Source organism: Dipteris shenzhenensis, chromosome 20, assembly GCF_047967505.1.
Source record: "Dipteris shenzhenensis isolate YYH24624 ecotype China chromosome 20, Dip_SZ_1.0, whole genome shotgun sequence".
Taxonomy (NCBI): domain Eukaryota; kingdom Viridiplantae; phylum Streptophyta; class Polypodiopsida; order Gleicheniales; family Dipteridaceae; genus Dipteris; species Dipteris shenzhenensis.
The window spans coordinates 42,653,982-42,678,249 of NC_141615.1; the positions used below are offsets into that span (position 1 = coordinate 42,653,982).

General features: G+C 47.3%; 1 protein-coding gene across 1 annotated transcript in view; it reads right to left on the reverse strand.

Moving 5' to 3' along the window:
- The window catches only part of LOC147889689 (stretch-activated cation channel MID1-like), a 128,896-nt gene extending 106,853 nt beyond the window's left edge, over positions 1-22,043 (reverse strand). Inside the window, exons 1-3 of the mRNA XM_087391291.1 lie at positions 21,992-22,043; positions 20,507-20,634; positions 18,915-19,026 (exon numbers count right to left, since the gene is read on the reverse strand). Coding sequence (XP_087247417.1) covers positions 18,915-19,026; positions 20,507-20,634; positions 21,992-22,043 — 292 coding nt within the window. The remainder of the gene's footprint in view (positions 1-18,914; positions 19,027-20,506; positions 20,635-21,991) is intronic.
- Positions 22,044-24,268: the final 2,225 nt, after the last annotated feature.

A 24,268-nucleotide genomic window follows, 5' to 3' on the forward strand; every position in this document is an offset into this window, starting at 1 on the left:
CCTTGGGCTTTGATCTGGTTGAGGAGGACAGGCAGTTCACATCACTGTTCATATCACTGTTCATTAGATTTCCTGGTCTTCCTCAGGTCTACCATCTCGACTGCTTGCCACTATCGGAGCCACGGAGTGGTCACTGAGATCCCCCCCCTTCCTGGCATGCCTTCTTCCTCAGCAGAGGTAGTCAGTACAGACGGGGTGCCTCATGTTAGGGTCATTGTCTCTAACCCTAACATCTCAGATGACCACATCATGCTTCAGTGTCCAGACGGCTCTCTCGTTCGACATCATGCTTCAGCGTCTAGACGGCTCTCTCTTTCGACAGAGAGTCAAGATTTCAGGTAGACAGGACCAGTGCAAGATTTGCAGGACCCTTGGGCACTTTGCTAGAGGCTGCCCAAGGAAGAGAAAAAGGCCCAAGAGGTCTTCTGGTGCGGCTCCTTCACATACTACCCCAACTGCACCTCCCCAGCACCCTGTACCACACACTCTAGGACCACCAGGAGCAGCAGGGTGCCGTGCTTCGCGCACCCCAGGACCACCAAGGGCAACAGGGCGCCCAATGCCCGCAGCACACCCAGTACCATGGTGGAGAGCTATCAGAGCGGCTCCCTTACCTCAGGAGGAGACCTTTGATCCTGTTCAGACAAACGCCTTCCAGACTCCAGAGGTGGATGTTGCTACAGCCCCAGACACTACAGCTCCACACCAGGAGGGGCCTTCAGATGCACTAGCCCCAATCACCTTGGTTTCTAACCACGAGGGGACTACAGGTACTTCTCCCCCGCAAACTGTTCTTGCCACAGTCAGCCAGGACAACCAAGAAAGTGCAGGCACAGATGAGGACTCAAGATTCCTCTTCAGCCTAGCCACAGGCCTCCTCCACCCCCAGTTCCAATTCTGCTGATAGAGGCTTGGCAGGTCCTTCTCCTCCATCTTCCACGAGTGCAGGTCTTCTTCGCACTCCTCAGCCAGACTTGCTTATCAGGAACTCTTTTTCGGCACTGGCAAATTTGGCTACTTTCATGGATGATGAGGAAATTGTGCCCTCCACCTTAGGGGTCCCGGTCATTGGGATTCCTTTTGATAGGGCCTCCCCTTCAGCAGGTGTGGGGATCATTTTACCTGTTGAGTCTCCTACCCTCAGCAGGAGTGTTTCGGCCCAGGGGAAGCTGGTCTCCTCTACTAGGTCGGGTAAGCCTTTCCATCCAGCAACATCCTGTCGATGAGGATAGTCAGTTGAAACATACAGGGCCTAGGTGGAGTTCCACATCAGCGCCATAGGCAGCTGATCCGAAATCAGCTTCATCCAGGTGTCACTGGAGGTGCTATTGATATCCTTTTTATCTAGGAACACAAGTTGGATGCCAGTGATTGCTCTAAGTCTGGCAAACTGCTTTTAGGACAAACCTTCTAGTTGCCTGCTATGGGCACAAGCGGAGGTACTTGCATTTTGGTCTCTCCTTCTATTCCCCCCTTGGTTGCTGGTCATGGTATTATCTCCCCCTCTAGTGCTCAATGGATCATTATTTTGATTGGAGGGCGTAAGACCCAAGTTCAGATGGACTTACCCTTTCCTTTTCTATTACTTTTTGGGAGCAGATTGGTGATCACATTACATCAGCCCTGCAGGGTGTGTGGAACTCTGGTGAGATGCCGGACTCAATTACAGATGGTCTCATTCATCTCATACCAAAGGGGGGTAATAGGAATCTTGTGTCTCAATGGAGACCCATCATTCTATTGGGCACCTTTTACAAGATTCTGGCGAAAGCCATCAGTCTGCGGCTACAGGTTTTTCTTCCAGATTTGATTCATGACACGCAGACAGGATTTGTGCATGGCAAAGTATTTTTGGTAATATTTTCTCATTTTGGGAGGCCTCAGAATGGGCCATGCAGAGCCGCCAGAGATTGGCCATTCTACTCTTGGACTTTGAGAAAGCTTACGACAGAGTAGACTTGGGATTTCTTAGAGGGTACTCTATCTGGCTTTGGTTTTTCAGATGCATGGATTAGAGGAGTATCCTCTCTTTACAGATCAGCCCATAGCCAAGTGCTCATTGGGGGGGTAAGAGGGGACAGGTTTCAGATTTCCAGATCAGTCCGCCAGGGATGTCCTCTTGCCCCTTTTCTTTTTCTGTTTGTGGCAAAAGCTATGAGTATCTACATTAGATCTCAAGCTGATATTTATGGGCTGAGGCTTCCTATCCGCCAAGAAGAATAGTGAGTTGGCAGATGACACGGCTGTTTTTTTGGATGCCTCCCCGAGGATGCTCACTTCCTTTCGGATAGCCTTGGATTTATTTTGCACACCTGCAGGTGCACACATTGATTGGCATAAATCCAATGGTTTTTGGATTTGCGATGATGACACCCCGGATTGGGGTATTGATTTTGGCTTCACTTGGGTACAGAGGGGCGTCTCCGTTAGATATTTGGGCTGCCAAGTTGGGGTGGGCATCTCTCCTTCACAACAGTTTGCTCCGGTGTTGGAGAGCATAAGAAGAAAGCTCCTTTTCTGGAGCTCAGCCAAACTTGACTTGGCTTCCAGGGTGGTGGTGGTTAACTAGGTTCTTCTAGCAACAGCTTGGTTTGTTTGCTCTTGTTGGTGCCACTCTAAGGATTGTATCACTCAGCTTAAGAGGCATGTACGAAACTTTTTATGGAGTGGTCTAGATGGCACATCTGATGTTACAACCAGGGTGGCTTGGGAGACCTTGATTCTTCCTACAAGAGAAGGGGGTTTGAATATCATCGACCCAGATCTAGACCCAGATCTACAGTGCAGAGCTTTACTCTACAAGGTCATTGTGAGAGGACTTATGCCAAGGCAAGAGCCTTGGAAGGATTTCTTTATCAGATGCATACAGTCTCGCACGCCCACTTCAGGAGAGGATTGGACACACAGTACCAGATGGGTTTTCACCACAGCCCACCTCAAATCTCCCTCTTCCCCTCTTACGGTTGCTATCCTAAAAGCATGGGCCAGCTTCAGGAGTACTCTTCGCAGGATTCCCCCATCCACCCATGAAGAGATTGAAAGGCAGCCTATCATGTGGAATGATAGGATTTTGGATGAGCATGGCAGACCACTTGGAGCTTCTCCTTACATGCAGTGGCCAAGATAGGAGAGGGGCCCTGCATCTACAGTGGGAGCATGGAAAGCCTTCAGGAAGCTTCCAGCAGACCGACAGGCCCAGATGGTTCTTAATCTCACAGGGAGTGCAGGGAGAGTCCGACAGATTGATGCAACCTTGCCCTTATTTTGGGTGGACACAGATGACATGCCTATTACTTTCTCCACCTAGATGGGGGCATTTTCTAGACTGAGAGTTCCTTTACAGGTGATTGCTTTCCATGACACACATGAGGATGCCTTAGTCCTTGATGTTTCTTCGGGGAGCAGGCTGTCCAGATCCACAGACGATATCTTGTTGGAGGTACCGTTTCAACCAGTCAGGATAGTGGGCTTCATGGAGCATGGCTCTCTTTCACAGTGGTACTTGGATCCTGACCCGCTTCTCATCGCCCTGGGCTCATGGAGGCTGTGGCTCTATGGAGGTGTCCCAATTTTTTTTTCCCCAAAAAAGAGACTTCTATCAAGTAAGAAAGAAACCCGCTAGAGCAAGCTCTGTGTGGAAATACACCATATTAAGCATGTAATAAAAACACCTCAGAGGAATGAGGTAGAAAGAAACCAAGGCTGAGGCTAAAAATGCCATCTCAACCCTGTAGAAGTCTCAGCAAAGAAGGGAGAGTCTCTCCAATCTTTGAGAAAAGTAACTCTCCTGGAGGAGGCTGCTCGAGATGATCCTTGCATGGTCGCCCAAATGGCCATCAGAGTGTGTATCGTATCTGTCCAAGTACTGGCCAAGATCTGAGAAGGGTGAACCTGAGAACCCTCCAAAGCCTCAGTGCACCTGGCTCTCCAAATGTGCCATGCTGCAATGCTAGCTAGGATCTCCCATGGAGAGTCGACCGAGGAGTGAGCAGCCCTGAAAAGAGTGGCCGGAACATCCTCTAGAGAGCACGACTCCACAAGGTGTCATCGGATGTGAAGAGCCCAAGAGGAGTCAAGTCTCTCAAAAAATACCTGGGGCCCTGAAAGAGTAAGCCAAACCACTGATCCCCACGTCATATAGAAAGGTAGGCGAACAAAAGTGCTGAAAAGTCTTGCAATCCCCTTCCATATGATTCTTGCCTGTTTGCAATCCCATAGGCAGTGCTGTATTGACTCCAAAGCAGAAAGGCAGCGAGGGCAAGAAGGGTCAGCTCCGAACTTGGATCTCCAATGGTTCACTGCTGTCCCACCATGAATAAAAAGCCAAAAGAAGAGAGTGATTTTTCTATTCCAGTGGGATTTCCAGAGCGTCTGCCAAAAAATTCTCTGCAAGTCAGCAGAAATCTGAACATTCTCCCAATGAGGAGCTCTGGTAGGCTTCCAACCCCTAGAGTTGAGCTGGAATTTCCTAGCATTACTGACCGTGTAACGAAAGAAGGGGATGCCCTTCTCTCGGTGCCCTTCATCTATCCATTCCCATTCCCCAGGGTCCCACTGCAAAAACTTAATTGGGACACCTCCATAGAGCCACAGCCACCATGAGCCAAGGGCGAGGAGAAGCGGGTCAGGATCCAAGTACCACTGTGAAAGAGAGCCATGCTCCATGAAGCCCACTATCCTGACTGGCTGAAACGGTACCTCCAACAAGATATCGTCTGTGGATCTGGACAGCCTGCCTCCTGAAGAAACATCAAATACTAAGGCATCCTCATGTGGGTCAAGAAAAGCAATCACCTGTAAAGGAACTCCCAATCTGGAAAATGCCCCCATCCAGGTGGAGCAAGTAATAGGCATGTCATCTGTGTCCACCCAATCCAAGGGCAAGGCTGCATCAATCTGTTGGACTCTCCCTGCACTCCCTCTGAGATTAAGAACCATCTGGGCCTGTTGGTCTGCAGGAAGCTTCCTGAAGGCTTTCCATGCTCCCACTGTAGATGCAGGGCCCCTCTCCCATCTTGGCCACTGCATGTAAGGAGAAGCTCCAAGTGGTCTACCAAGCTCATCCAAAATCCTGTCATTCCACATGATAGACTGCCTTTCTATCTCTTCACGGGTGGATGGTGGAATTGTGCGAAGAGTACTCCTGAAGCTGGCCCATGCTTTCAGGATAGCAACCATAAGAGGGGAAGAGGGAGACCTGAGGTGGGCTGTGGTGAAAACCCATCTAGTACTATGTGTCCAATCCTCTCCTAAAGTGGGCGTGCGAGACTGTATGCATCTGATAAAAAAATCCTTCCAAGGCTCTTGTCCTGGCATAAGTCCTCTCACAACGAACTTGCAGAGTAAAGCTCTGCACTGTAGATTTGGGTCGATGATATTCAAACCCCCTTCTCTTGTAGGAAGAATCAAGGTCTCCCAAGCCACCCTGGCTGTAACATCAGTTGTGCCATCTAGACCACTCCATAAAAAGTTTCGTACAGGCCTCTTAAGCTGAGTGATACAATCCCTAGAGTGGCACCAACAAGAGCATACAAACCATGCTGTGGCAAGAAGAACCTGGTTAACCACCACCACCCTGGAGGCCAAGTCAAGTTTGGTTGAGCTCCAGAAAAGGAGCTTTCTTCTGATGCTTTCCAACACCGGAGCAAACTGTTGTGATGGAGAGATGCCCACCCCAACCTGGCAGCCCAAATATCTGACGGAGAAGCCCCTCTGTACCCAAGTGAAGCCAATATCATTACCCCAATCCGGGGTGTCATCCTCGCAAATCCAAAAACCACTGGATTTATGCCAATTAATGTGTGCACTTGCAGCCGTGCAAAACAAATCCAAGGCTTTCCGGAAGGAAGTGAGTGTCCTAGGGGAGGCATCCAAAAAAACAGCCGTGTCATTTGCCAACTCACTATGCAGGAGCTCTTCTTCCCGGCGGATAGGAAGCCTCAGCCCATAAATATCAGCTTGAGATCTAATGTAGATACTCATAGCTTCCGCCACAAACAGAAAAAGAAACGGGCCAAGAGGACATCCCTGGCGGACGGATCTGGAAATCTGAAACCTGTCCCCTCTTACCCGCCCAATTAGCAACTGGCTATGGGCTGATCTGTAGAGAGAGGATACTCCTCTAATCCATGCATCTGAAAAACCAAAGCCAGATAGAGTACCCTCTAAGAAATCCCAGTCTACTCTATCGTAAGCTTTCTCAAAGTCCAAGAGTAGAATGGCCAATCTCTGGCGGCTCTGCATGGCCCATTCTGAGGCCTCCCAAAATGAGAAAATATTATCAAAAATACTTCTGCCATGCACAAACCCTGTCTGCGTGTCATTTATCAAATCTGGAAGAAAAACCTGTAGCCGCAGACTGATGGCTTTCGCCAGAATCTTGTAAGAAGTGCCCAAAAGAGTGATGGGTCTCCATTGAGACACAAGATTCCTATTACCCCCCTTTGGGATAAGATGAATGAGACCATCTGTGAGTGAGTCCGGCATCTCACCAGAGTCCCACACGCCCTACAGGGCTGATGTAATGTGATCACCAATCTGCTCCCAAAAAGTAATAAAAAAGGAGGGGGTAAGTCCATCTGAACCTGGGCACTTGCCCTTGTGAAGGGCAAGTAATGCAGTCTTGAATTCTGCATTGGTGAAAGATGCATCCACAGAAACATACATCTCATCCTTCACCAATACAGGGATACACTGCCAAATAACCTCTCTGGCATCATCAATGGCCTGTGTGCCTGGATCTGCAGTAAGAAGGGATGCAAAAAAATCTGAAGCTACACGCATGACAGCATCAGGATCTTACTATAACACCCCGTCTGAGTCAACAAGCTACGAAACACTATCTCTACTATGTCTGGGCCCATAAGTAGAGAAAAAGTGTTTGTTGACCCTGCCACCCATCTGAATCCAAAAGGATTCCCGTGCATGAAAGGCATACTCTGTCTCTGATCCAACAATGTCTGCAAATGAGCCCTTGCTGTAGCAAGGCGCTCCTGAATCCAAGCATCTGTGGGCCTCTTCTGCTCTTCCCTCTGAAGGGACGCTAACTGCTGGCGTATACCAATCTCACATCTGAGAATCTCACGTTTCCTAGAATCAGTGACTGAATGATAATAGTTACTACTTCCGGATAAGGCTACAGCTACCTGAGATGGATGGACAGCTCCACCCTGTATGTGAGAAACCCAAATCTGTAAAATATCCTCCATGAGGCTCTCCTCTGCATAAAAAGCATCCGGAATCCTGACACTGGCAGAGCGTCCTCTCCGATGAGGCTCAAGAATATGCAACACCACTGGAAAATGATTTGAGGTGGAAACCCCAGTAGAAATGCATACAGATCCTCCTTTGTCAAGTGCCCAATCGTCTACATAAAATCTGTCGATCCGTGCATGAATGGGCATGTGTATTCTCCTGTTCGACCAAGAGTACAGGAGTGACTGTGGCATAATATGAAAGGCATCATCCAACCAAGTGTCTCTGCCACTGAACTGAAAGAGAAAGGCATCCCAGGCTGCCCTCTCCAAAGAATGAATTCCACCCTGTCTGCCTCCCTTTTTGTCTGAAGGCAACTCAACCATGTTGAAGTCGCCACCAATGATCCAAGAATCTGCAATGGGGGCCCAAGAGAGTAACTCCTTCCAAAAGGAGATCCGCTCCCCTCTGTTGTTGGGAGCATAAAGATTGAGAAGACCAATCTTACGCCCTCCAATCAAAATAATGATCCATTGAGCTCTTGAAGGGGAGATAATACCATGACCAGCAACCAAGGGGAGGATAGAAAGAGAGACCGAAATGCAAGTACCTCCCCTTGTGCCCATAGCAGGCGACCAGAAGGTATGTCCTGAAAGTAGTTTGCCAGACTTAGAGCAATCACTGGCATCCAGCTTGTGTTCCTAGATAAAAAGGATATCAATAGCACCTCCAGTGACGCCTGGATGAAGCTGGTTCCGGATCAGCTGCCTACGGCGACGGTGTGGAACTCCGCCTAGGCCCTGGTCCAGCTGACTATCCTCATCGACAAGAGGATGCTGGATGGAAAGGCTTACCCGACCTAGTAGAGGAGACCAGCTTCCCCTGGGCCGAAACACTCCTGCTGAGGGCAGGAAACTCAACAGGTGAAATGATCCCCACACTTGCTGAAAGGGAGGCCCTGTCAGAAGGAATCCCAAATACCGAGACCCCTAAGGTGGAGGGCACAAACTCCTCATCATCCATGAAAGTCGCCGAATCTGCCAGTGCCGAAAAAGAATTCCTGGTAAGCAAGTCTAGCCGAGGAGTGCGAAGAAGATGGAGGAGAAGGAGCTGCCAGGCCTCTATCAGCAGAACTGGAGCTGGGGGTTGAGGAGGCCTGTGGCTGGGGTAAAGAGGAATCAGGAGCCCTCATCTGTGCCTGCACTTTCTCGGTTGTCCTGACTGTGGCAGGAACAGTCTGCGGGGAAGAAGTACCTGTAGTCCCCTCGTGGTCAGAAACCAAGGGGTCAAAGACCAAAGTGACTGGGGCTGGTGGATCTAAAGGCCCCTCTTGATGTGGAACTGTAGTGTCTGGGGCTGCAGCAACATCCACCTCTGGAGTCTGGAAGGCGTCTGTCTGAACAGGATCAAAAGTCTCCTCCTGAGGTAAAGGAGCCGCTCTGATAGCTCTCCATCACGGTACTGGGTGTGCTGCGGGCATTGGGCGCCCTGTTGCCCCTGGTGGTCCTAGGGTGCGCGAAGCAGGGCGCCCTGTTGCTCTTGGTGGTCCTGGAGTGCGTGGTACAGGGTGCTGGGGAGGTGCAGTCGTGGTAGTACATGAAGGAGCCACACCAGAAGACCTCTTGGGTCTTTCTCTTCCTTGGGCACTCTCTAGCAAAGTGCCCAAGGGTCCTGCAAATCCTGCACTGGTTCTGTCTACCTGAAATCTTGACTCTCTGTCGAAAGAGAGAGCCGTCTGGACGCTGAAGCATAATGTGGTCATCTAAGATGTTAGGGTCAGAGACAATGACCCTAACATGAGGCACCCCATCTGCACTGACTGCCTCTGCCAAGGAAAAAGGCATGCCAGGAAGGGAAGGGATCTCCGTGACCACTCCGAATGTGGCTCCGATAAAGTGAGTGTAACTTGCACTGAAATGTGTGCGTGATGTGACGACGTGTATAGCACAAAAAATGAGCGACTTTCCTTTTTGGAGCACCCTCAAATTCTTCCTAGATCAAGAGATACAACTTGATCTAGGTGGAGGGGTAAAAGGAGTGCAAATGGTGCTCGATGATGATGTGTCACTGTGGGTCACATGCAGTGATGATGTGGCACTGTGCCTAGCAAGAGGTGTGCTAGTGGAGCCCTGTGCTAAGGTGGCAGGAGTGGTCACATGAAGTGATTGTGGAGCACTGTGTGTGCCTATAGAGGTCAGTGCTGACTGGAGAGTTGAGGTGGCACTACTGAGGTGACAGATGATGATGTCAGCAAAGGTGATGTGGCACTGATGACATGGCATTGGTGATGTGGCACTGATGACATGGCACTGATGATGTGGCATTGATGATGTGGTTGCCACCGTGGCAAATGATGTGGCTTTTGCAGTCTACGGATAGATGAAGGGCACCGAGAGAAGGGCACCCCCTTCTTTCGTTACACGGTTAGTAATGCCAGAATATTCCAGCTCAGCTGTAGGGGTTGGAGGCCTACCAGAGCTCATCATTGGGAGAACTTTCAGATTTCGGCTGACTTGCAGAAAATTTCTTGGTAGAGGCTCTGGAAATCCCACCGGAATAGAAAAATCACTCTCTTCTTTTGGCTTTCTATTCATGGTGGGATAGAAGTAAACCATAGGAGATCCAGGTTCTATTCATGGTGCCATTCTGCTTTGGAGACAATACAGCACTACCCTTTTTTTTTTTTGGGTGCAAAAAAGAGACTTCGATTAAGTAAGAAAGAAACTCGCTAGAGCAAGCTTTGAGCGGAAATACAACATCATGAAATCATGAGGATAAATAAAACCCCCTCAAAGTGAGGTGGAAAACAACCAAGGCTGAGGCTGAAAGTGCCACCTCAACCCTGCAGGAGTCTCAGAGAAGAAAGGAGAATCCTTCCATTCCCTGAAGAAAGAAGCCCTCCTAGCTGAGGCTGCACGGGAGTGTCCCTGTATACTCATCCATACAGCCATCAAAGTATGTACGGTGTCTGTCCAAATACTAGCCAAAGTGAGCGAGAGATGAACCTGAGTACCCTCCATAGCCTCTGTGCATCTAGCTCTCCAGATATGCCAGGATGCTATGCTCGCTAAAATCTCGCAAGAAGTATCCACAGAGGCATGTACATCTGTAAAAGGAAGGTGTGGTACCACATCCAACGAACAAGACTCAATCTGATGACGTCGAACCAAAATGGCCCAAGAGGAGTCAAGTATCTCATAGAATACCTGAGGCCCTGTAAGAGAAAGCCAAGCCACTGAGCCCCATGTCATAAAGAATGGGGAGTGGACAAAGTAACTGAAAATCCTCGCTACCCCCATCCAAATCATCCTCGCCTATCTGCAATCCCATAAACAATGCTGAATAGTCTCCGAAGCAGAGAGGCAACGAGGTCAAGTAGGGTCGCGGCTCCGAACTTGGATCTCCAAAGGTTCACTGCAATCCCACCATGAATAGAAAGCCAAAAGAAGAGAGTGATCTTTCTATTCCTGTGGGATTTCCAGAGTCTCCTCCAGAAGCACCTCTGCAGATCCGCAGTGATATTAAATGTCTCCTAATGAGGAACACTGGAAGGTCTCCAACCTCTACTACTGAGCTGAAATCTCCTGGCATTATTGACCGTGTAAAGAAAGAAGGGGATGCTCTTCTCTCGATGCCCTCCGTCAATCCACTCCCACTCTCTAGGGTCCCACTACAAATACCTAATCGGGACTGCCCCGTAGAGCCAAAGCCTCCAAGGCCCGATGGAGAGTAGCCAGGGGTCTGGGTCGAGGAACCACTCTGAATCTGATCCCTACACCAAAAGACCTACAACCCTGATAGGCTGAAAAGCAGACTCAAGCAAGACGTGCTCTGTGGATCTAAGCAATCTGCCACCATCTTGCACAGTAAAAACTAAAGCATCCTCCTGTGCATCTCGAAAGGCCAAAACCTGAAGAGGAACACCGCCTGTCGTAAAAGTACATGTCCAAGTGGAGCAAGTGAGTGGCATATCATCTGTGTCTACCCACTCCTCTAGAAGGGCTGCCTCAATCTGCAAGATCCTCCCTGCGCTCCCTCTGAGATGTCTTGTCAACTGAGACTTGGTCTCCTCTGGAAGCCTACGGAAAGCTTTCCAAGACCCCAAAGATGATGTAGGTCCCCTCTCCCACCTGGACCACTGCATGTAGAGTGAGGCGCCAAGTGGTCTGCCATGATCATCTAAGATACTGTCATTCCACATGATGGGTTGCCTATCAATCTCTTCATGAGAGGAAGGAGGAATCCTCCAAAGAGTGCTCCTAAAACTGGCCCATGCTTTCAGAATGGCAACCATGAGAGGGGACGAAGGTGATCTGAGGTGTGTTGTGGTGAAGATCCACCTAATACTGCTCATCCAGTCTCCTTCTGAAGAAGGTGTGCACCTCTGTATGTTGCTAATAAGAAAAGCCTTCCACGGTTCCTGCCCTGGCATAAGTCCCTACACCACCATCTTGCATAGTAAAGCTCTGCACTGTAAATCTGGATCAATAATATTGACACCCCCTTCCTGTGTAGGGAGGATGAGGGTCTCCCAAGCCACCCTAGCTAAGGTATCTGCTGTGCCATCAAGCCCAATCCAAAGAAAATTTATGATCGGTCTCATGAGCTGAGTGATGCAGTCCCTAGAATAGCACCAGCAAGAACAAACAAACCAGGCCGTGGCCAAGAGGACCTGGTTGACCACCACAACTCTAGAGGCAAGATCCAGCTTGGTTGAGCTCCAAAAAAGGAGCTTCCTCCTGATGCTCTCCAACACGGGAGCAAACTGCTGCGTGGAAGAAATATCCAAGCCGACCTGGCAGCCCAAATACCTGACAGGCACACCGCTCTGAACCCAAGTGAATCCCATGTCAAGCCCCCAAACTGGAGTGTCCTCATTACTGATCCAAAAGCCATTGGATTTATGCCAATTTATCTACGCCCCCGCCACCAAGCAAAATAAATCCAATGCTATCCTGAAAGAAGTGAGTGTCTGTGGAGTGGCATCCAAGTAAACTGCTGTGTCATCTGCCAACTCACTGTCAAGTAACTCCTCTTACCTTCTAATGGGAAGTCTCAACCCAAAGATGTCAGCTTGAGATCTAACATAGATACTCATAGCTTCGGCCACGAACAAAAAAAGGTAAGGAGCAAGGGGGCATCCCTGACGAACTAATCTGAAAATATGAAATCTCTCACCCCTTACCCCACCAATAAGTACCTGGCTGTGGGCTGATCTGTACAAAGAGGAAACACCTCTGATCCAAGCATCAGTAAAGCCAAAACGTAGAAGGGTGCCCTCCAAAAAACCCCAATCTACTCTGTCATAAGCTTTCTCAAAATCCAAAAGTAGAATGGCTAGATTCTGGCCACTCTGCATGGCCCACTCTGAGGCATCCCAGAAAGAGAAAATGTTATAAAAAATGCTTCTGCCATGCACAAACCCCGTCTGAGTGTCATGAATAAGATCTGGGAGAAGGGGCTGCAATCGGAGGCTGATTGCCTTGGCCAGAATCTTGTAACAAGTCCCCAGAAGTGTGATAGGCCTCCACTGGGACACTAGATTTCTGCAACCTCCTTTCGGGATAAGGTGGATGAGACCTTCTGTAAGCGACCCGAGCATCTCACCAGAGTCCCAAATGCCCTGCAGGGCTGAAGTAATGTAGTCTCCAATCATATCCCAGAATACAATGAAAAAAGAGGGGGTAAGGCCATCCGAACCAGGACACTTGCCCTTGTGAAGGGCTGAAAGTGCAGTCCTGAACTCTGTGTTGGTGAAAGGTGCATCAATCAAAACATGCATATCCGGTTTCACCAACAAAGGGATGCTCTACCAAATAACCTGTCTAGTATCCTCTCTATCCCGTGTCTCAGGATCAGTAGTAAGAAGGGCGGCATAAAAATCTGAAACTATTTGCAAGACATCATCAGGATCTCTCTGTAAAACCCCATGTGAGTCAATAAGTTGGGATACACTCTACTATGTGTAGGGCCAAGAGTAGAGAAAAAGTGTTTATTGACTCTGCCACCCATCTGAATCCAGAAGGACTCTTGTGCATGAAAGGCATACTCTGGTCTCTGATCAAGCACTGATCAAGCAATACCTGCTGATGAGTCCTTGTTGCAGCAAGGTGCTCCCGAATCCAAGCATCTGAAGGCCGTTTCTGCTCTTCCCTCTGCAAAGCTGCCAACTGCTGGCGAACACCAATCTCACGTCTGAGAATATCTCGTGTCCTGGTATGAGCAACTGAGAGGTAGAAGTCGCTAATACCAGAAAGGGCAGCAGCTACCTGTGATGGCAATGGCTGCCCACCCTAGATATGAGAAACCCATATCTGCAGGGCTGCCTTTGTAAGGTCCTCCTCTGTGTACAAGGCATCTAGAATCCTGATGTTGGCAGATCGGCCTCTCAAGTGAGGCTCTGAGATAGCTAGCACAACAGGAAAGTGGTCTGAAGTGGAAACCCCAGCAGCAATGCATACCGATCCACCTCTGTCAAGTGCCCAATCATCTACATAGAATCTGTCAATACGTGCATGAATAGGTATCTGCTGCCTCCTGTTCGACCAAGAGAATAGGAGGGACTGTGGCTGAATAAGAAAGGAATCATCCAACCAAGTATCTCTGCCACAGTAGTGAAAAAGGAAGGCATCCCAAGCTGCTCTCTCCAAGGAGTGAAGTCCTCCTTCTCTACCCTCTTTTTGTCTGACGATAACTCAACCATGTTAAAGTCACCTCCAATCACCCATGAATCCGCAATGGGGGCCCAGGAGAGCAAATCCTTCCACATAAAGACACGTTCCCCTCTAATATTGGAGGCATACGGGTTAAGGAAACCAACCTTACACCCTCCAATCAAGAGAATAATCCACTGAGCTCTGGAGGGAATAATGACTCCGTGTCCAACAACCAAGGGGAGAACCAACTGCGAAACTGAAATAGAAGTGCCCCCCCTGGTGCCGAAGGTAGGCGACCAAAAAGTATGACCAGAAAGCAGTTTGCCAGACTTAGAGCAATCACTGGCATCCAACTTGTGTTCCTGGATAAAAAGAATATCAATAGCACCTCCAGTGACACCTGGATGAAACTGATTCCGGATCAGCTGCCTACGGCGATGGTGTGGAACTCCGCCTAGGCCCTGTATGTTCCAGCTGACTATCCTCATCGACAGGAGAATGCTGGATGGAAAGGCTTACCCAACCTAGTAGAGGAGACCAGCTTCCCCTAGGCCGAAACACTCCTGCTGAGGGCAGGAAACTGAACAGGTGAAAGGATCCCTACACCTGCTGAGGGGGAGGCCTTGTCAAAAGGAATCCCAATGACCAGGACCCCTAAGGTGGAGGGCACAAACTCCTCATCATCCATGAAAGTCGCCGAATCGGCCAGTGTCGAAACAAAGTTCCTCAGAAGCAAGTCTGGCCAAGGAGTGTGAAGAAGACCTGCACTCATGGAGGAAGGAGGAGAAGGACCTGCCAGGCCTCTATCAGCAGATCTGGAGCTGGGAGCTGAGGAGGCCTGTGGCTGGGCTGAAGAAGGATCTGTAGTCCTCATCTGTGCAAACACTCCCTCAGCTGTGGCATGAACAGTCTGAGAGGGAGAAGTATCGGTAGCCCCCTCATGATCAGAAACGAAAATGACTGGGACTGGTGCATCTGAAGGCCCCTCCTGATGTGGAACTGTAGTGTCTGGGGCTGCAGCAACATCCACCTCTAGAGTCTGGATGGCATCTGTCTGAACCGGATCAAGGGTCTTCTCCTGAGGTAAAGGAGCCACTCTGACCGCTCTCCAACGTGATACTGGGAGTGCTGCAGGCTTTGGGTGCCCTCCTATCCCTGGTGGTCCTGGGGTGCGTGAAGCAGGGCGCCCTGCTGCTCCTGGTAGTCCTGGAGTGCGCGGTACAGGCCGTAGGGGAGGTGCCGACGGGGTAGTACGTGAAGGAGCCGCACCAAAAGACCTCTTGGGTCTTTTTCTCTTCCGTGGGCAATCTCTAGCAAAGTGCCCAAGGGTCCTGCAAATCCTGCACTGATCCTGTCTACCTGCAATCTCGATTCTCTATCGAAAGAGAGAGCCATCTGGATGTGGTCATCTGAGATGTTAGGGTCAGAGACAATGACCCTAACTCGAGGCACCCCGTCCACTCTGACTGCCTCTACCGAGGAAGAAGGCATGCCAGGAAGGGGGGGAATCTCAGTGACCACTCCGAAAGTGGCTCCGATAGTAGCAAGAAGTCGATGGTAAACCTGAGGAAGACTAGGAAACCTAATGAACAGTGATGTGACCTGATTGTCCTCCTCGACTGGATCGAAGCCCCGGATCGAAGCCCAAGGTGTAGGGCAAAAGAAAAATCCTCCTCGAACCCAAAGCCAGGGGATTAGCTTTGAGAACAAGGGCTATGGACTCGTGGGAGTCGGAAATCACTTGAAAGAATCCACGTCTCAGAAGTCGAATATCCCTGAGGCATGGGGCGAGATCTCCTGGTAACGCTGCCAACATCCAGTCTCTAGCCTGTGATCTGGAAGGATGTGACCCAAAGATGCGGGCGAAAAGTGATGTGGAGCCCTCTAATTCCACATCTTTCTTGAGCTGTTGCAACTCGTCTTCTGAAAAAATGACGGTTCTCGCGGCCGGTGGAAGTGGACGGAGATTGGCTGCCATTCGCCAATCGAAGTGAAAAGGCCGATTCCAACACTGTTAAAGCTCCGTCCGTGAAACTATTGCCCAAGACGCCCTGAAACGGGCGTAGGAAGGAGGAGAAAAGAAGAGGGTAGGAGAGAGGGGAAGGGACGGAGAGAAGAAGCGGAGGGGAGCTGAGATAGGATAGAAGGGAGAGGGCTGACGGGGAAGGAGAGGGTAGGCGACAGAGAGGAAAAGAGGGGGGGAGGGAGGGGGCGGGTTAGGAGGAAGGGGGCTGAAGGCGGGGAGGGAGAAGGTGGGCGGGGGAGAGGAAGGGAGGGGGCAAGTTAGGAAGGGAGGGGGCAGGGGAGTTAGAGGAAGGGTGGGGGAAGGGGCGGGGGAGGGAGGGGGCGGGGGAGGGGAGGGAGGAGGGGGGGGAAAGGGGGGGTGCGGGGGAGGAGAAGGGGGGGGGGGGCAGCGAGGGGGGGGAGAGGGAGGGCGGGGGAGGGGGAAGGGGAGGGAAGGGGCAGGGGAGGAGGAGGGGACAGGGGGGCAGTAGGAAGGGGGAGGGAGGGGGCGGGGGGGCAGCGGGTAGGGGAGAGGGGGCGGGGGAGGGGGAGGGGGCGGGGGAGGGAGGGCAGCGGCTGGGGAGAGGGAGGGCGAGGAGGGAGAGGGAGGGGGCGGGTGGGCTGGCAGGGGGGGAGAGGGAGAGCGGGGAGGAGGAAGGGAGGGAGGAGGGAGAGGGGGCTGGCGAAGGGGAGGGAGAGGAGGAGTAGCAAGGGGAGGGAGAGGGCGGGCAGCGAGGGTGAGCGGGAGGGAGAGAGAGGGAGAGGGGGCTCGCTGAGAGGGAGAGGGGGGGGGGCAGCAGCTCACGGGGAGAGGAGCAACTCCTGCTCATTCACTACCTTTGGGATTGCAGACAGGCGAGAATCATATGGAAGGGGACAGACAGACGAGAATCGTATGGAAGGGGATTGCAAGACTTTTCAGCACTTTTGTTCGCCTACCTTTCTATATGACCTGGGGATCAGTGGTTTGGCTTACTCTTTCAGGGCCCCACGTCTTTTTTGAGAGACTTGACTCCTCTTCGGCTCTTCACATCCGACGACACCTTGTGGAGTTGTGCTCTCTAGAGGATGTTCCGGCCACTCTCTTCAGGGCCGCTCATTCCTCGGTCGACTCTCCATGGGAGGTCTTAGCTAGCATTGCAGCATGGCACATTTGGAGAGCCAGATGCACTAAGGCTTTGGAGGGTTCTCAGGTTCACCCTTCTTAGATCTTGGCCAGTACTTGGACAGATACGGTACACACTCTGATGGCCAGTTGGGCGACCATGCATGGATCATCTCGAGCAGCCTCCTCCAGGAGAGTTACTTTTCTTAGAGATTGGAGAGACTGTCCCTTCTTTGTTGAGACTTCTACAGGGTTGAGTTGGCATTTTCAGCCTCAGCCTTGGTTTCTTTCTACCTCATTCCTCTGAGGTGTTTTTTATTACATGCTTAGCATGTTGTATTTCCGCACAGAGCTTGCTCTAGCGAGATTCTTTCCTACTTAATAGAAGTCTCTTTTTTGCAAAAAAAAAAATATAGTGACATAAAAGTCCCTTTGCCAGAGAAGACAATTTGGCTTTTAATTCCTTCAAAGGCTATCCATAGAGATTGCCAAAGCTGACTGCCCTTGGCTTTGCAAGGTTCAGGATTACATATTGTGGCTCCCAATCCATCAAGAGGAGGAGCTATTGGACTCGAAGTTTGTAGATGACATGACACTGTTTGTGGAGGGCACGGCAGCAGATTTGGTGAGCCCTAGAGAGATGTTGTTTGGTCTCACAGCCCGAAAAAATAAGAGAGGCCAAAAGAAGCCGTGAAAGAGGAGTATGCCAACATCATACAGGGTAAGACTTGGGAAGTAATAAATTTGTCACCAAGAAATACTTACATAGAAATATATGGCTCTACAGAATTGAAATGAAGAGTGATGGAAATATAGAAAAATACAAAGCCACATTGGTTGCTAAGGGTTATGCCTAAGACCTTTGTACCAGTATCCAAACCCAATACAATTACAGTGATCATTGCCCTTGTGACTCATGATGAGTGGCCTCTATATTAGATTTATGTTAAAAACATTTTTCTTAACAATGATCTGCAAAGGGGAAGTTCATATGTGCTGAAAGAAGCACCTCGTGCTTGGCATTTAAAAATAGATGAGTGTTTCTAGGAAAAAATAATTCTATAAAAGTTCATCTAATTATGATCTTATACAAAGTATGATGATAAAGGCAATATAGTAGTCCTTGTGTCATATGTTGATTATATAGTCATCACTGGAAACTGAGTCAAGATAAATTTAACGTAAACCAAGCCTTTCGTATGAAAGACCTTGGATAGATGCACTACTATTGGGTTATGAAGTCTGGAGAAAGAACGATAAGACATTCCTATCCCAAAATTCCCAAAACAAGTATGCAAACCTAAAAAATTTAGAATGGGGAAAAGCAAACCAATAATGCACAAATGTATCCAGTTGAAAAAATATCGAAGAATCCTAGAGTAGAATAGAATTTTATGCAAGCAACTAGTAAACAGCCTGATATTTTGACCACCATGAGATTGGACCTAGATTTTCCAATTAGGGCAATGTCCAATACATGGCTGAAGTTTGTTGAAGGCAACTAAGAGGATTCTTAAATGTAGCAATGGGACACCAACTTTAAGGGAATAGGGGTTAATCTCTATATTGTTCTTTCTCTCAATAAGGGTTAGTCTCTAAATTCTTTTTTCTCTTCGTAAGGGTTAGTCTTTAGATTCTTCTTTCTTTGAGTAAGGGTTAGTCTCTTTGTAGTTTTAATGGTTAATCTCTAGATTCGTCTTTACATTGTGGAGTTTTTTTACCCTACTTTTGTTACACTTAAAACAAGGTTAGTTTTCATCCCATGAAATTGTGTTTCTTTTACAATGACATAACACATAGCAAGTTTGTAGAAGAATATTTCACTCTCTCAAAGTACTCGAAATTGTTCTTGATTGTCTTTGACACTAAAATTTTTAACTTTAGAATATCCATTAAGTTGAAATTTAAACTCGAATATCAAATCCTTGGATTCAAGTTATTATATAAGCAATTACCATTACAAAACCAAGGCTCAATGGTCATTGCAGCATTAGACGAGGGGTCCGTCCATGAGTAGGACACGCTTTGTGGCTGCATTAACGTACATTGATGATAGTTGCAATCTTCCTAAAAAAACAATTAGAAAATTGAAGAAGCTCACAATATCACTATTCTTTTAAAACTATTTAAGATATACAAGGACAACATGCTTCTCTTCAATTTTCAAATCATGCAAGCAAAAGAAATATCATATTGTAAAACTATATTGATGATTATGGCGAAGTTGCTAGAGAGAAAAAGAAACGGGGGGGGAAATCATTGAGATAATTATTCATTTAGAAAGGGTATTGAAGCAATAAAAAATTGATTCGTATATATATATTAATTTCTTAAATCATCCAAGACAAAACATTTCATGATTTTCAAATTCCTTTAAAAAATGTTAATATTATTGTTACCTTTTATAAAGATCCTTTGGGTTAAAATGCGAACAAAGATGACACAAGAGTTAGAGAGCAAGTGACAATTTTTTTTCTACGGTGACTTTTAGAAAATCAGCCAAACTTGGACAACCATGGCATTCAATTCTTTTGAAAAATGTATAGTGATCACTAAAAACAATTAAATTTTGACAGCCCATATCTTTTGATTGTCAACTCCTAAATAGGGTCATTTTACATATGAAATCAAATCAAAAGGCATGATTTACATGGATAGTTGGCAAGGTTGTGCATTTCAGAATATCATTTCTTGAGTGTGGGATAGTCCACTTAGGCTATCCTTTTGCAAGGGGGTCCCCCAAAAAAAACTATAGGCAAGTGAATGACAGATCTTCTATGAGATCCCTATGGCTAGACAGATATGAACACCCACTAATAATATATCTATAACTGCCCACATAGATTTGTGTACATGTATCAATGAGCTGCAGTTGGAGTTGAGTTCGACAAGGACAAGCGTTGGGGATCTATGACTTGCACAAATTTGGGCCTATCCAGCCACATGGATTCGTGCATTCATGAACTCACAATTGGAATTGATCTTGACAATGACACACATTAGGAACATATGGATTGCACAGATTTGTGTCTTTGGGAAGAAACCCACATTTGGACAAATCTAAGGAAGGAGAAGCTTTTGTGCCTACACAATTTGTTGTCAAGCCTGAGGAAGTTTTCATCCTGGATCAAGATGTTGTTTGCGGTAGCAGAAAATAGCAAAGTTGATGTTCTGGCACCTAAACCTATCTCTTTCATCCAAGCAAACACCAAGGAGACTGGGAAAGAGCCAGGTTGGGGCCATGCAAGCAATGAAAGGAGACCCCTCAAAAGGTCTGAGCTGTAAAAACCCCATAACAAATGGATTGCGAAAAACAGGACAGCCAACTATCATCTTACCGGACAAGATGTACCTGCATCATATCAAATGTCACATAAAAAGGATGTTGATGCATCCATGCATCACAATTTGATTTTACCTTCTTACTTTATTAAACCCCAAAACGTATGATTTGATGACTATAGCTTATATTTTTGCTAACTCTAATATAAGTGCCGTGACAAGTGCATCGTAATTAATGTGTCTGTTTTAACATAGAAAACAATACCAAGTATGAGTCATAGACGTAGTCTCCATTTGCATCAACATCAGGAATGATATCACAACTTTGAGGTGTAACTGCCGTACAATCTGGAGTTAGATTTGGAGTCCAGCTCTGCCCATAACAAAGTGATGCTGGGGACAAGGGCCCATGTTAGATTCTCAAAAAATTCAAAAAACAGACATAGCTCTTGCAGTTGCACCCTTGTATTAAGTACATTAGGATTGCTATAAAGTCAGTTGTGTACTTTGTTCTAGGTAAAAGTGATAATATATATTCACTGTATACTTTGTTTTATAATTTCTATTTAATCTTCTACTCTTTATTCTTGCAAGGTGGTTCTATCCACCCAAACCTGTAAGAAAATAGTGCCTTGGGAGCTAATTGTCAATTCATGTCATTCCCAACATGGCAAACATTCTATATATCAGAATGTGAGCATAAATTCTTTTTCATAAAGTTAGTTTCTTTACATGTGATGTTTTCTATCCCAAACCTTAAATTTAGGGGAATTTTTTTGCAGAAATAGCTTCTCGACTGCCTCTTCTTATATAAGAGGAGGCATTTTGTATGGCCAAAAAGGACCACCAAATTAGAAAGATATTCTGTTCATTGAATATCATATGTGGGGCACCCATAGCTGGTACCGAGACATCTATTGAGTCCTCTTGTCCCCAAAAGGGGGGCTAAAGGGTTAGAGAGAGACTCCATTTCCAAGATCTTACATGGTCCTAATTGACCCCATTTGTAAGTGGAATTCCTCATTGGCTTAGAGTTAAAAGACAAATTGATACTGAGGCCTTGGATGGCACCCAGATACACCCATTACAGGTGTTCACGGGTATTTGGTCTGACACGGTTCACACTTTGATAGCCATATGGGCTAGCATGCAGGGCCCTTCACGGGCAGCCTGTTCTAGAAGGACTATATTTCTTTGAGTTTGGAGAGGTTCTCACTTTTTCTCGGAGGTTTCTACCGGATTGAGATGGCACTATCAGCCTCAATCCTTTCTTTTTGGCTCTTGAGCTTTTCGTGCATTGCATGATGTATCCCGTATGGAGCTTGCTCTAACGGTTTTTCTTTAATACTTAATAGAAGTCTCTTTTTGCAAAAAAAAAAAAAAGACAAATTCAAATGGAGCATGTGTCCAGAAGATGATCCTAAGAGGATATGGAACATGTGTTCAGAAGAGAATCCTAGGATGCATGAAGGCATTGTTCAGTCTTTTTTTAAAAATGCAGCAAGTTGCACCTTTGGAACCAGGAAATGAGAGAATATTTTACACAATACTTGTGCAAACAATGGTTGTTTAAAGGGTGCCGTCGTTTTTCACTTCCAGTAGTGGTGTGATCAGTTGGTTCAGCAACTCCCCCTCATGCTTAGCTCCTCCCTGCTGCCTTCCCGGCCCACCTAGCTGCCTTCCCCACCATCCTAGCTGCTTTGCACAGCTTCTCCTTCATCCGCCCTGCTTCATACATCCTCCCCTGCACCTGCAGATGCTGCTCTACCACCCGCATCTCTACCGCAGCTGTCTTGCTCCATCCGCAGCTGTCCTTCACCTCTCCCAGCCACCTCGATATCCTCTACTTCCCCGGCTGCTGCATTTCCTGCAAGCAGCCCCTCTACTCTCCTGCAGCTGCTCCAGCCCCCTCCCTTCACCTCGCAGCTAACGCTCAGGCCTCTGCATCCCTTTCAATCCTCTCTCCCCCTCTCAGCCCCTTCCTCTCCCCTCCTCGACATTTCTTCCCTTCTCAGCCACTCTCATCCCTTCCTCTCTCCAATTCCTTGGCATTCCTTTAGAACCTACAGCTCTAGTGTCTCCCTCTCCCCCCCCTCCTTAGCCATCCTTTAGGTCCTCTTGTATCAATGGTGGATATAGTAATGTTAGAGAGCACTCACCAATAAAGTGTATTCAAAATATGGGATGTGGAGGGGTGAGGACCTTTGTAGTTACCAACTCCCTCACCTACCCATTCATAATGTATTTTTCGATTCATGTATCACCCGTATCTCCATTAGGCTGCCAACAATGGTTGGGAATCAGGGAGTCCAGCAAGCTATTTCTCAAATAAGTCAAGTGCAACCCCCATCTAGATGTCTTTTGGTATCAAAGTTACCAATGAAGTTGCTGAGTTTCAGTCTATATGGTTGCATGTTCAGAAATTTGAAGTTCATGAACATCATGTTCATCTACTACATGTTCTAGATGATGTAAGAAGTGTGGATGTTGATATGGATATGGATCAGTTTGCCGTACAAGAAAGTGTTCAAGCACAAAACCAGCCAAAGGGAGTTGATGGAGTGATGATGACTAAAGAGGAATGCATGAGGAGCCCGAGAGCCAAAAGAGCCAAGAAGATCCCTCACTTTCTTTGAACCACACACCGAAGCAACCCATAGGTTTGGAAGATGCTGAAATATCTCAGTTCACAAGAGGTATGGAACAAGTCATGTTGCTTGATTGGTCATTGGCAAACCACCAAGAAGTTAAGCAGGATCATCCGATCATAAGAATCTGATGATACCCCATAATTACGTGGGGGTTGCTGATGTGAATGAGTTCCTATGCTTGCATGGCAGGTGTGTGTGTGTGTGAGGAAATGGTGTTATTTGCTTGGCCCTTCAAGAAGAAGATGGGTTCAAGGATGAAATTACCATCCTGAACAAGTCCACTATTTCTTCCAAACAGTCCAACTGATGTTCAGAAATCTATTCAAGATATTCCAGCCTCATTCCCTAACACAAATTTAGAGTTCTTAAAATGCAAACAGTCCGTGATATACAAACAAAAGTTCCTGACATTCTTGAAGAATTCAGGTAGTTCCGGAACTGCAGCCAATGTCTAATTTTAGGCAATCCCTGACATTCCAATTGTTCAACTAATCTCTAAAATGTAAGCAAGAGTTCAACCGCCCCTTATGTTAAAACGATTCTGAATATACCATTAATTTAGGAAGTCAATGTTAAAAATCAGGAACTTGAACCTGACATCCAGAAAATCAACTTGAAAGATTGTGGATTTAAACCTATATTTCAGGAAATTATTCATCAATACCAGAAAGATACCTCTAAAATGCAGAAAATCTATGTGATCAAAGCTGAATCTGAAAAGGTGCAAGAAGTTAACTTGGATAGTCAAGCAATTGAGCTTCAAGGGCTAAAACTCTAACTATGAAAGACAGGAAGTGGTTCATGATTATTTTTGCATGCTGTGCTGCTGTTAAGCACAAATATTGATGCTTTGTTTCATGTTCATGATGAGTATCTTGATACAACACATGATGGGCTTAGTGCCTTCCATATGTTGATTCGACACGATGGGATTAATTGTTTCCAGTCCACTTACATTGTACCCAAGCATATGACATGCACTATAGGTTAGTTTTACTTTATTTATGCACAATAAATTCTTTTAACAGGTTTGGTAGACAGCTATGTTTGGAGGGGCTTTGAAGTTGTTTAGGAAATGGAGTTAAGTTGAGTAAGTTTTATGTGTGCTTTAGTCCACGTGTCATATTGGGAGATATCCTATATGCACTTTGGTATTCTAGTTCTAGTGTCTAGATTATATGAGGCTGTACTTGTGTTGTGTGTCACATCATAGGAGTCAACATCAAGCTTTCTCAATGTAATTCTTTCATTGATTTAGTACTTCCATTTCTCTTTTAGTTGTTTCCATTTCCATTTCCATTATTTGCATCCTTTGCCTTTCCTCTCCCTCTTCCTACCCTATCTCCTCTCCCTACTCCTCTATGCTGCAACATATG